At 32.8% G+C, this 14,596-nt stretch overlaps 1 protein-coding gene across 4 annotated transcripts in view; it reads right to left on the bottom strand.

Annotated features, from left to right (window-relative positions):
* Positions 1-14,596, bottom strand: part of LOC115452421 (diuretic hormone receptor-like) — a 179,098-nt gene that overhangs the window by 22,337 nt on the left and 142,165 nt on the right. For all 4 annotated transcript variants that reach the window (XM_037439457.1, XM_037439458.1, XM_037439459.1 and 1 more), the window contains exons 4-6: positions 12,959-13,562; positions 7,222-7,399; positions 820-913 (exon numbers count right to left, since the gene is read on the bottom strand). In XM_037439457.1, the coding sequence (XP_037295354.1) occupies positions 820-913; positions 7,222-7,399; positions 12,959-13,115 (429 nt within the window). In that variant the 5' untranslated portion in view covers positions 13,116-13,562. The remainder of the gene's footprint in view (positions 1-819; positions 914-7,221; positions 7,400-12,958; positions 13,563-14,596) is intronic.

The following is a 14,596-nucleotide window of genomic DNA, read 5'->3' as shown; positions in this document are numbered from 1 at the left end:
CCTTTGTTTGTGGAGTGCTCAAAGTTATATATCATCACGCTATGACCAATAGGAGCGGAGCAGTAATGGCTAATCTCAGGAACTACCGGTTTCAACTGAAAAATTCGTTTTGTGTTGGATAGCCCTTTATTTGTGGACCGCTATAAGCTATATATCATCACGCTATGACCAATAGGAGCGGAGCAGTAATGGCTAATCTCAGGAACTACCGGTTTGAACTGAAAAAATCTTTTTGCGTTGGATAGCCCTTTGTTCCTGGAGTGCTATAGGCTATATATCATCATGCTATAACCAATAGGAGCGGAGCAGTAATGAAACATGTTGCAAAAACGGGGAAAATTATGAGTTTTGAGAGCTTCCGTTGCCTGCGCTGCGTAAACGGTTAAAGTTATGCAACAATGATGTATGACGGGATTGTTTCACTTAAAAAGTTCTAAATAATATAACAAAAGTCCCCCGCTGCATCTGTCTGCCTTAACGTGTTAAACTCAAAAACTACCTAACGTATTAAGATGAAATTTGGTATGGAGACAGTTTGAGACCCTGGGAAGAACATAGGCTCCCGGGAAACTACTATTTTTATAACGGAAAACTTTAGCCTGAAAAACTTTATAACGCGGGCGGAGCCGCGAGCAAAAGCTAGTTTATTTATAAAAATGGAACACTATGAAATGGAAACTATTTTCGACGATATTTCATTGACTGTTACTTAAACAATATATATATATATATATATATATATATATATATATATATATATATATATATATATATATATATATATATATATATATATATATATATATATATTATACTTACTTGTAAAACTAAATTTAAAATCCAACTACAAGCTGATAATATGTATGTAGACATTAAATTAGTATGAATTGTGTTTCGTAAACATCGCAGATCCCTGAAACAAACAAACTTCGATTAATATTACTATAACAACACATAGATATAAAAAGGACAGAATATAAATATCAGACTTTGAACCATACCATCAAGCAAATTAAGTGTCTATTTTTGTTGTTCTGAGTACACACTCAAAAAATGTATAAATACTAATTTGTGGTATTATTCAGCATTTAATAAAAAAATAATTTCAAATATAACTAATAATGTAATTAAAATGTTTTTGAAAATACTTCAAAATTATAATAATACAAATGTAAGTTATCCTTAGGACGATATTGTTTTAATAATATTATTCTAGAAACTGGATCAAGTTTGAGAATAGATTGGTCCACATAAATTCGTTTAAGTAGCTAAAACTTAAAGTCTAAATCGCCTCAGAAACTCATCGATCCATTAAATGAAAAACAAAATTCCACTTTAATACATTTAAACTCCAATAGACTATGTTTTGTGAAATTGACAGTGAAGAGCCATGAAGTGATTAACTTGTTTGAACATTAAAATAAATATACCTTTGATGTTCATATAGGTTTGTATAAACATTACTGTGCGTTGAATGTGAAATACTGTGTAAATATTTTCTTGACAAATTGCAAGGACCGCAAAAAATATGTAGAGCACATGTCTTTGAAGTCTCACTTCATGATTTAACATTCATAGCGGGTTCTTTGTGGCGGTTTGTTTATATGCGCATTATATTTTGTTGTCAGTGTCATATTTTTTACCAGTCACAACAACGTCACTGTGTAAATATATATCTTAAACATTTTTTTATTATCTATATATATAAAAATTAATTCCTATTTCCTTTGGTCACGCCATCACGTTTTGTGTTTGTTATTGTCAGGAGAAGGTTCTTATGAAAGAAAAAAATAAAAGAAATTGCGTGGCGAATTAGAATATTTAAGAAAACTTCACGAAAATATTAATTTTATATAACTGTCAATTGTTTGAAATAACTGTTAGCGATTGACAGAATGCGCGCTGCAAATTCATGGTTAAGACGAGACAACGTCCGTCGGGTCAGCTAGTTTATACATATACTTATTATAACAAACAATACAGTTACATAACAGTTAAAATACTAATGCGATGTTATACAGACAAGTTACTTGCTGGTGGTAGGATATATTTTATATCCGTCCGGGTAGCGACCACCGTACACAAGGTGTTAAAAGCCGCCACGATTTTTTAGTGGACTTCATTTACCATCAGGTGTACTGAGGTCACTTTACCACGTCTGTAGAAAAAAATGTTTAGCTAAAAATATTTGTATTAGAACTGCTTTGTTTATATATTTTTGAATTTTCTGACTACTACAATGTTTTGGAAGGTCGTGAGTGTAGCAAATTAGCAATATTTAGCACTCATTGACACAAAGAAGAACTTGTGTACAATGCTAGAGAATGCCTATGTGTGTTGTTTGACGTTTAACAAATAACTTTTGTTCCGTTGTGCCTCCAAGGCTTTGAAATTAAGTCATCTCATTAATTTTAGTTAATGTTTTGCTGCATAAGACTAACGATAATGACGAGAAGCGATTTCCCCTCGGCTGTCGACACAGTAATGCCGGTCTATTGGAACCGGATATATACATGCTGGTTCTGGAATGTGACACACGTACGTGGGCTACTATGGCGGGTTTTAACACATTGTGCACGGTGGTCGGCTTCCAGGCGGATATAAAATATATCCTATGAGCAACAAATTAGTATGTATATTAAATAAAACTATAAAAAACTGTTATATTTTTATCATAAAAATGAATACGTAATATGCAGTAAATTTCTCTAGAATAAATAAAGATGATTTTGCGTTTAAGTTAAAATAATATTCAATTAAAAACTTTTGAACAATTCTCCAGAAGTAACAATGCGATACCGCAATTTATAAAAAGATTTAATGTAAACAAAATCCGTTTTTCTTTCATCAAGATGATGAAATAAAAAAAAAAAAACCTCAATAAGAGCGAGGCACTCGATCTCCATTGTTATAAAACGTTTATGGAATTTGTCTATTGTCAATTGCCATTGAAGGGGAATAGCTGTTAGTGGTATGAACGAGTTTGATGAAAATCCATGCAATTTGTAGTATCTTATCAAAGGCTGAAAGTCTAATTTACTTAAGCGACATATTTTATATATTTTTTTAACTAGGTTAAACAAAAACAATAATAAAGTGCTGATTTTAAATGTGTATAAAACTTAGTGTCGCAAACAATGTCGTTTAAGACAATTTGCCTTCCAACCATCGGTTTGAGTTCTAGGATATCTAGAGACGATAGTCTGGAAAGAATCTAATTTTGCCTTTCTTTTGATTATATCTGCGACTTCGGCTGGTTAGTTTTCCAAACTTTTAAATGTTCTGACATGAAATTATCTGATTTGGCAAGTTAGTACAGGCATATTTTGTGCAGTTTTGTCTACAGAAAATGGATTACTAAAATTATGTTTTAAATTAGATTCACTGGAGTCTTCACCCATGTATGAGCCCGGCCAATGAATAAAGAGTAGTTTATAGCCAAAAGAGATAAAAACATTAAAGCATTTTATTAATAAATAAACTACTTTTTAAAAACAGAGCAGCAGTACCAGAGATTAGCTCTAAATTCAGAATTTTGTTCCATATTTAAAATACAATCACTATTAAACTGAAATATATAAATAGTGTTCCATTTTCAAAATACAGTCGCTATAAAACTAAATAGAATAAAACTACATTCTCTGTTCGTTAGCTATTATACTAATAGGGCAGTTGTTATTCATTCAATAATTACTAGTTCTCCAGCTAGCCCGCGTTTACAAAATGATGTCGTTAAAATAATGCGCTCATTCGACTACAAGCGCCTTTATGCGGCCCCGGTAATGGACAGGGTTTATCTTGTGGACTACAAAGAGTACAAACCGTGTTGCATTGCAGACGGGAGGCTTAACGCTGCGTAATGGTAGGTATTAAATTCTCTTTGGCTAATATTTTCAGCGCTATAGTAATTTTAACGAATGCTGTTTTAGATTTGTTTATTTCCTTATGGTTTTAGGTGCAGGGAAATTTTGAAAACAATATGATCGTATTTCTATCCGAATGTTGTTTTAGGTTTCCTTCCTCATGGTTTTAGGTGCAGGGAAATTTTTAAAACAATATGAATATCTATCCGATCATATTACTTCTGTTATCGGTGTAAAATATTTTAAATTCAATATTTTATCGCAATAACTTTTTTTTTAAATCTTTATCTAGTTATTTAGTAAGGGTATAACGTACGTCAATTAAAAGAGACCAGTGTGGCCCACAAAAATACACCAAAAGACATCTTGGTTCTTAACCATCTTAAATAGAAATAAGCCTTTTCTTTAAATAGTAGCGGTCTGAAACAAGAGTCGGTTTTATGACTTCGGACAAAGAAACCCGACATAAATCTTGTCTTAGAGCTTGTAGAACACGACTCGTTCCAGAGTGCTGAGATTATATGAATTTCTAGATTTAACATACTTCTACATTTATTTAACAATTTAATGATCTTACAAGCATAATTAGACTTAAAAAGAAAATGGATGTCTTATTGTTTTATTTGATGACAATAAGGTACACGCTCGGTTGGTTGGATATTAGAATTGGAATGGCACGGAATGTATTCACAATTTATTCTCAGGTTTATTTATGGGGTGAATTTTATTCGGAGTTTTCGCGTTGTTTAATATATTTATGAATATTATGCGTTTGTACTAATTGCGTCAAGATATTCAACTTTTTCTTAGTTAAGAGCGGTTCTTATAAACGACGTCAATAACTATATTACAGATAATAATAAAATATCTCCCACTGTGAATTAAAGAAATGATTAGTCGTTACATAATTAGCGTGTCTTGGTCTACAAATGAAGCAGTAAAGTTATCTCGTTGAAATATCAAGCTGAAATTATTCTCCAAACAGCTGTTATTTATGACATTGCGATGCCACCCACACCCGCAGTTATGACATAAAATATTTATTGCCATTTTGTAGCGTCATTCAAAATGGCGGAAATAGTAGCGGCAAAATTAAGCGGTTTGATGTGGCGCGGTTCAGTGAAACCTTGCCGCATCCATCATCTACATGACACCGCCGGCAAACGATATAAAACAAGATAATTACGTACCTGCCCACGCAAATAATTTATAATGAAAACATAAGTGTTCGTGACATTGCCCTCTGCGCGCGATGCGTGAAATTTGCACATGTGATTCAATATTAAATACATTTGATAGAACTAGGATAAATATTCTGCTAATTATGATTGTGTGGCGGAGTGTATGATCATTGATCAAGCTATAATGGGTAATAATTTTGGATTGCGTTTACAAATGAAACTGCATACTCCTCTTTATCTCTGCTAACACTGTACCAAATATCATACACGAATAACCAAAATTTTCACCAAAATCACAATTTTACTTTTCTGGTTTTTGAATATTTTTATAGTTTAGTAAGAATATGGCGTTTGCGTGAGTTGATTTCTGATTGAAAGTGTGATGTTAAAATTACTTTTTATTTATATTTATTCTGTTCGATTTTTTTTATATGTACGGTTCGAGTTGCTTATTGTAGTGTTATTTTTATGAAGATGTGATTTTCTTCTGTAAGGATAGGCATAAATCAGATGGGTTACATAGTTAATTCACATTCATGAATGATTTAGGATTTGGCCGTCAGAGAATATGTATACAAAGGAACACTAGGTAGAAATTGGTCATAATACTAAAAGAACTAAATGTTCGTGAGTAAAAAGAAGTGCATGTAGTCGGATGACTCTGCATTTTCCCGAAAAGTCCTCAAATACAAAGAATGTAACAACTAAACAATGTTCTACGCCAGTCTGGCTATTGCCATAGTAGAGACCCGAACTGTGCTCGTTGTATTTTTTGTCCTTAATTTTACATGGTTCAGAATACAACAACATTTCTAAGTAAACTTAACTGACAGGAGTAGGCGAATAACACGCGGATAATCTTACGCCACACCTCGTTAGATATTCTCAGTAAATAGTTACCTTTGAGAGTTTATTTGTATGTGGCACGCTAATATGTCACCCTCTTTTAAAAGTAAATGTTATAAATATTGAAAACTATTTTATATTTATGTTGTATTCAGGCTGTCCGTGTACAGATGTCAGGTCTGTTTTGAAACGAATTCCTTCGAACAATCTTCAAACCAACTTATATTCGAAATTTAAATTCAAAAGAACATGGTCAGGCTTAAAAAAACGCACTCGTTCCTGGTATTGTTCTTGTTTATGGACGGTATTCGCCTTCCACGAGTTAGATTAATAATTGACTCAATGACTCGTTTGTTTTCTTAAAGTTAGAAAAGAGTATACATTTTGAATTTGTAAAACAATTATTACATATTCAGGTTACACGAAGGGACATCTATATCACTTTTCATTAAATTCGGGCCCGCTGACCTAAGAGGAATGGGAAAATAACCCTTATCATTTTAATTTACATTGGACCTAACAAAACTTTACAGCTATTTGATGTTATGCGAAAATTATTCATAGCCATTTACATAAATGTCCGGTCTTTTTATAAAATACCGTTGTTTAGGCAAAGGAAGTGGAGTCGTAAGATTTATGAAATAATTTCGTGACTTTGTTTACATATGGGAGGCTATTACCGAAATATGGCCGACGATATTTTTTCGCATGAGGAAAGTATTATTTAAGAAATAAATGTTATTATTTAAGAAATAAAATTTTATTGTACAATTTATAATTGACTCAAGCTGTAATTAGGACGTATTTTTATTGACTTAAATTTGTTATAGGATTTAGTAATAAATCTGAATCATTATAGGCACCGATGCCATGTCAATTTTATATAATTTTTTGTAACATTAAGTTGTACTTCGTGTTATTACGTCAGTGGCGAATTATCTCTTGTTATTAGATTACTTACTACCAAATCCTAATTGAAGCAAATCTTGTGTGGTTTAAGAAACACTTTTTGAATTCCCTGGGGCGCCCCCCAACAAATTGGATCCTACGTTCGCCAACCTAGGGTCCAATTTGTTTCATAGGTGAAGTAGGTACGGCCTATTATATCAATGACATGTAATATTTTAAGCTGAATCATCTTTCATAATATTAAATGTTTCGTCCAATCCAAGTTACTAGTGCCAAATTATTTTTGATTTTAATCCAATTTAAGTCTATAATGTGACCTTGTTTACGTCGCGAAGTAAACAAAGTTCTTGATTTATTTAATTATAATTACCGCGGCGTGAATTGAACTGACGGGTCCTTAAATCAATTTATCAAAAACTCACTTAAAATACAAGAATACGAAGACAGCTAACGATAGAACAGCAAGGCTGAGGGAGTAGCCCGCCAAGTATATGAGACTAGCGACATCTGTTGGTGACCCGTTTGCGATCCTCTCCGTGCAATTTGTATAGTTGGTGTAGTTGTGCCAAACTCCGTCCAAGCACAGCCGTGAGGCATTTTCTGTAAAAAAATTATAAATTGGTCTTAAATTAAATTACCAATAATAGCAGTAAATTAAAACAACTTGCACCATAAAGGCTGCAAAGTCTTCGAAACGTTGGAGGAAATTGAAATATGAAAAACTGCGATATGATCCTAAAACTAGTTTTATTTCAATGTCTAACATTCACGTAAATATAAGAAATCAATAGCAGTAGAGCCATGTTGTTGATATTTAATTAACTATAGCAAGAATGAGTATGTCGGTCGGTGATGTACCACAGTTTCCCAAAAATATCGATATGTCAATTTCTTGTTGTCTAACAAATCCCGTATTCCTTTAATTCATAATCATAATTAATTTCTATTCTTTTTCTTGAAGCTTAGTAACGTTTATGATATTTTAGTAACAATACTAAAACAAGATATTAATACCTAGACTTGTGTATAGGTGAGGGATATTACTTAATATCATGTCTCAATCATTCATTGGCTGACTCTAGTAAATATATCAGGAAAGTATGGCATCAGTTATAAATTGAAACGAAATGATACTGCGCGCGGGCGTGTACCAAAAAATCCATTATTTTATCGCAGAAAGCTGGGAAGAAGATAATTGAGTAGCTGGGAGTGACCATCGCTATTATTGGCCAAGATCACCCTCTTAGCTAGAGGATCGTGAATTTTAAGATAAGAAATAGGGTTCGGGTATTTATGGACCTCTGGAATTTTAATACACGCACAAAGCTCAGTAAAAAAAAGGTTCTTTATTAGGCTATGCGTGTATTAAAATTTTAGAGTGTATAAAACTTGTGTACTAACAGCCGTTGCAACACATTTCTGTTTAATGAGTTTTGTTTCTCGAAAAATCAACAAGATGTAGATCATAATATATATCTGTTTTTATATGTTATGTCGGAAACTAAACTATTAAGTGTTTAAAATATTGACTATCAGGCGGCTCTGCTAGCGATAACAAAGGAATATTAAACCCACCCTTGTCATGCAGGTGTTGTTTCAAACTAAACGCAGGAACTGTATCAACAAGATGCGGCCATCTTACGTGTAAAGTTAAGATTATGGTGTTCTATGCTCGTACCGTATCAAACTTGAATGCGGAACTTAGGCATGGACTAATTAAGGTTTTTCACCAACATTGTTCTTTGAAGTATGCTTAATTAATTACTTATTTCGTTCTAAATACATACATGCTTGGATTGTCTAATTTAATTTCTCTTCTGTACTTGTATATTATCTTTATTTTATCTTTAAAGTCCTCAATTCCTAATTTTAACAGTTGTTCCATAATACTTATAAATTGTCATAGAGGCATGTAAATATAATCTGCATTTAAATTTACGTTACATTGTCCAAAAAAAAAAGTATAATAAATTATGTGCGTAAAATATTGCACGAAAGAAAAACAATCATACTCATAATCCTAAATTATGGCTATAATTGTTTCATAACTCAACACGAATAAATTCTGAACACAAAGCCTAATTCCAAACAATATTCATTCATATATGACGACACTTTTAGAATCCACCACTAAAACAAACAGAGATAAAATACCTCAATGAAAAATGTGGAACAGACAGAGAAATAAGCGCATTATAGAACAAACGGGTCTAGTCGCGGTACCCAGCGAAATAAAGGGCAATCGTTCTGTAGTGCTTTGTTAAATGAGTTATGGGATGCCTACATCAGTCTTGATGTAAGGGACGGTTTTGGTCTACTTTTTTCTATGTTTCTATAGATTAGGGACGATTTGACGAAGTTTTTGGTCGGTTTTATGTTATGTGGAGCCACGTTTTTGTTTTTAGAGTTTTGTACCTCAAAAGGAACTCTTATAGGATCACTTAGTTGTCTATTCGTCCGTCTGTCTGTCTAGATCCTTTTTCAAATTTCAAATTCTGTGGTCTATGACTTCTTTTAGTTGTGAAACAATCAAACTTATGAGTCAATGTGATCAAAAGATATCACCGTTTGCGTCGCATATTTTGGTAGTTCACAAGGGAATCAAAATCATAGATTCATAAAATTTTACAAGAAGCAATGACTTACTGCACATGTAAAGGAAAAAATTATAAAGCTGTAAATATGTAATTGATTAACAAAAAAAGGCTACTATTACAAACTTATTATTTGCGGTTGGTGGAATAACCGTATATAGGGATCAAAAGGCAAAATTAAGTTTGGCATGTTTGAATTTATACTTAAATATTTTCCCTACAAGTTTATTGTATAGTTTGTAAGAGTAAGTAGGTCTCCTGAAGTTAAGTAATATTTACAAGGTATTCATTAGCGTCCCCAAATCAACATTATAATCCTACTTGAGTACCGCAATAAATGCCATTCGAATTCGAATTTAAAATTTGAAAAAAGAATCACGTATGCTCTCTTTGCTTGGAAAGATACACACTAAGAATAGGAAGTTTGCCGAAGTTTTTAGTGCGTTGAAAATCTTACTGACACACTGACATCTGACTGACTGTTTTTGCGAGTCAGTCTGAATTTGAGTCTGAAAGTAAATATATAACTAAAATATGTTAGTGACGGCCGAATCTTTGTCAAATTAATAGCGATATTTTTGTAATGGAAGATCCCCCAATAGTAAACAAAGGCCAAAATTTTGCATCATTCCCGAGGGCGTCCGATTAAGTGAGTCCTGCGATTTGACAACAATTGGCTCAACGAACATTTCAATCCACAAAGAGATGCCAGATTTGTAAACGAGAACGCTAATACATCGGGTATTTCTACGTCACACAAGGCTTCTCGGTTTGTTGGTTGCTAATTGAGGCTTGATTCATGAGCATCCAAGGGATTTGCGTGCGGTAAAAAGATATATGAATCAAATAGATCGTAATATTTTTTGTTATTTTATACATATTTGGTAAGTCTTTACAATGGCCTAGATAACCGAATTTTTAAGTTAAATTTACCATTATTTGCGAATAGTTTGCTAATTGTCTTAAATAAATTTTGCATCATGATTGAAATTTACGAAGATCTAAGATAATTAATTCTATGGGACAGCGTAATGATAAACTTTTATTAGTTTCACAAAGAAAATAAGCTATAAATCGAAATAACGTAAATTCAATAAAAATAATAATTTTAGTTTTCGTTCGCAATATTACGCTTTGTATTTTAATTTTAAGATTCGTTTACAAACAAATGGGCTACGATTTAATATTTATTACTAAGTTATTGTTTCGTAAGACGCAAGGCTTGTTTGAAGATTGACATTGTCTTTTTATCAGTGGCGAAGGGTGAAATATTTCAAAAAGTAATCCGAGGCAAATAAAAATTGTTTTAGTTAACATTTTGCGGCCGATTTGTCAGAAAACAAAAATTAAGACAAACGTTAATAAAATTAAATTATATTTCGGATTTTATCGCGTTTTTTTATATTTTAATTTTGTCCCGACGTTCTCTGAAAAATACTTCAATTTTAATGTCTAACATTCGCGTAAATATAAGAAATTATTAAACGTAAAAAAACATAAAATGGAAGCCAGTTGGAATCGGGCTGTATGGACGCTTCGCCACTGCCTTTTATACTCTTTTATAGTTTTTGTTGATTGGTTAATAGATATTTTGCAAACATAAAATGTAACATAGTAATATTGGCACTTGTTCTATTATTATTTAAAATAGTTACTGATCGACATTGGGCAGTATCCAACACACGTGAATAGAATATTCCTAAATGCCAATTATTGCATCGGACAATAAATGGTTTTCACATGTTTCATCATCATCTAGAAATATCATCAAAGTTATATGACGTATTATTTATCTTTTAGCTAAATGGGAATGCATATATTATTGAGTGAATTAGGTATAATTTTGTCTCCTTATCAGATCGTGAGACCAGTTTTACTTGCTAATCACTGTAATACATTGTTGCAGATTTGTTTCTAAGTTTTTGTTTTATTTTTGTCGAATCCCGGGCACCCGGGTAATTGTTTTAGCATATTCCCACACAAAACGTTACCCGCACTGAAGACAATCACCAATTATCAATTAATCAGTGGTATCTGTTATAGCCAATCACTTCCTTGCATTATATGATTCAAGAAACAACAGTGATTGTGATAATCTCTGCTTAAAGCCTTATTTACAGTCGTTTTCAATAAACAACCCTAATCTCAATTTTCAATTCGATTTCGAGAATGATCCAATCAAAATAACTCATTTATAAACATGTCAAAAAACTTTGGTCTGATTGCTCCATTTTTGAGATAGATCAGAAAAAGCGTTTCAGTTCGTTTGTTGAAAATGGCGGATAGACGGATTAATTATGCCAATAATCGTACACAATTATTGAACTCCGTCTGAACCTTTTGACAGATATTTAAATGACAATTATTGCTAGCAATATGTAATTGTTCCGTCTACATGAGGATTAGAAATGTTTATACTGTTTATTTTAATCCATGAATTAACTGCATAATACGAAATGTTCACGTATAAACTATTGATTAAAATAGGTCACTTTACATTGAAAATTACCTTACCAAGACTGGCGATCGTACACAAAGCGGATAGATCCCTTGTTTACAAAACTTTTACTACCTCGTTAACAGAATGTCCTTGGCAAAGTAATAAACAACCGCGAGATTATAAACTTAGGCAGTTCAAATAAAAAGTTTTGACAAGTGTGAATTATTCATTGTTTTGGAATAACATTTGACTTTAATAAAGTTCGTGCTCGTTGTTTTTGTGGTAATATTCTTGAATGTTTTATATAGTTATAGCTGAGAGAATATACGAGGGGTGAGAGGTTGAACATTCTATTTTGTTTGTTTGTTTCGTTTGGCACGTTTTAAATATTTGTCGTAGTGTCTTATTTCGACTTATGAGGTCAGTCGGTGTAAATCCAAAAGGACTGATTGGCACAATACTAGCGATAGTTGAAGAACGCAACTTCTATCATTAACTTTGTGTTATTATTATGACGTATTTTGACCATAATAAATTAAATAAAAATAAAAAAAGCCGTATCGCGTTTAAAACTAATTTTTGTTTATACTTATTCATTTATATTTCATTTGCGCTTTAAAATCAATGCCAGTTTCATTGGCTTCTTGTACGGAAAGCATTCATCCCTTACACGAATTTGGGTTAATGTTATTTTTATGATATCGTAACAACGTTGTATTTGCATGTGTACCTTGACACAAGGTTTTTATAGCAGAAGGTCGCCACTCGAGCAAGTGGGTCATCTAATGGTAAGTGATAGCCACCGCTCGTAAATACAATGTCAGAAATATTGTGCGTACATCATCGACCTTTAAGAAAACGAATAGGAGTTATGAAGTATTCTGATAATCCCACTGAGCGCACAAAATGTAACAAACTTCTAAATTGGCGTTGGTTTTCGATAAGACAGTGGCGCTTCTCTTGTCGCGCAAACTCATCGATGCTGTAGACATAGGCTATAACATGGCTCTACTATATATGAATTTCGACTCTAGTGTGTATAAAACAAAAGAGGTATTACGCTTTGCTAAGTCATTGAGGAATCTTAATGCTTGTTAATCTATGTTTGCTAATAAAACTACTTACGTGTGTCATCGTATTGTATCCCGTACAGTTCTTTAAAGCACTTCTGCACCGCCAAGGTGTTCCAAGGCGTCGGGTCCCAGCACAGGAGCCCGTCGAAGTACGCCGGGCAGTAGTTGTCCGACAAGTTGAACTTCCTCGCCAGACACTCCTCCGCCATCGCGCTGACATTTTCGATGACGCTCTCTGCGGTGTCCAACGTCTGTAATTCCTCCAGTTTGGCGTTAAAGTCTACCTCGTATCCACTAGAAATGAGCTTCGATCAGCTTTGGTTTTGTTCTTTGGTTATAATTACACTATACACAACACTGTCACAGTCTATCTGGTTTCGATGAACGTTAGCTCTTCCATTCCAAGGCTCGATCGCGATTTTCAGGTGTTTTGAGTGGCACGCCTGTGCGGCTCCGAGTCTGTGTTGTACTTCTGAGTCGTGGATGAGAACGTTACCATGATAAGGTTGTTTGCGCGCGGCTTGTGTTCTAACTTATCAAGTGATAACGCTCCGAGAGTAAACATCGGCAGTCTGTAGAAGTATTTGCGTATCGTGCAAGGAACTGTAGTTTTTTCTTTAATTGCCTCCGCTCCATTTAAACCATGTCCGTGCAACCTGTAAAGAGATGACTTTGGTCATGTTATCATTTTGATAAGGTTGTACAAACTGTGATATTACAGTTTGTGTTTCTATTTGCTGACAGCGATGTACTTTCGAAAACGACCTTTATGTACTGTAGACAGCGTTATCATTAAATGTTGTAGGCAGACTACCCTCTGTATATTATTTTTTGTCTCGTTCTATTTCAATTTCATTAGTCACTTTTTCAATGTACACGATTGTACGCTATAATTAGTTTATCAGCGACTAAAAGGGTGGAAAATTTCGTTGCCGCTCAAATATAGAGTATGTTGTGAAAAGTAATTTAATATTCTATTTTACTGAACACGTTTATGGTGAAAAATTTAATTTAGGTAAAAAGTTATTAATAAATTGCTTTATATATTTTTTATTTATTCCGTATTGAATTGTAACGCTTAAATTGTATTTTAGTGAAAAATTAATAACAATATTCTTTTGAGTTAGATATTTTCCACCCACACAATATTTTTTAAATAACAATAATCTAATTGACAGCTGATTTATTTTTTCGAATAAAATGTTGTTATCTTTAAAACAGTACAATAAACGTTGTTTCATGCTAATATAAAATTTTGGTTTTCATTAAAAAAGCAGTATTGGATTAGAATTCGTAAAAGTTATTAACAAATATTAAGTATTTAATTAAATTAGTAGTTATGGACCTTCTTTCGTAAATACAAAGGTTTTACTGCATTCATATTACGGATGTTATTTTCCAATTTCGTTTAAATTGTACATTGATAAGTTTTATAAAGAAAATGTTGGTAAGAAAGGAAATGTGAAACCGTATAATTTGATTTATTGCCGAAGTCAGTGGCAATTAAAGTTGCTGAACAATTTTTATCGCTATCCGAGACTTTGATTTCGACATCGTCTGTATTTCCTGTTATCGTGAAACAAAGTTTATCTTATGTATTTATTATATACAAGGTTTTCCTTGCAACTCTGCCTATATGAAAAAAGTTTTTCTGGGATAAAAGTGACGCTATATATTTCCTGGTATAAAA

Source organism: Manduca sexta, chromosome 16, assembly GCF_014839805.1.
Source record: "Manduca sexta isolate Smith_Timp_Sample1 chromosome 16, JHU_Msex_v1.0, whole genome shotgun sequence".
NCBI classification, from domain to species: domain Eukaryota; kingdom Metazoa; phylum Arthropoda; class Insecta; order Lepidoptera; family Sphingidae; genus Manduca; species Manduca sexta.
Note: the sequence above shows the minus strand (reverse complement) of the source record. Positions and strands in the feature narration are given on the sequence as shown.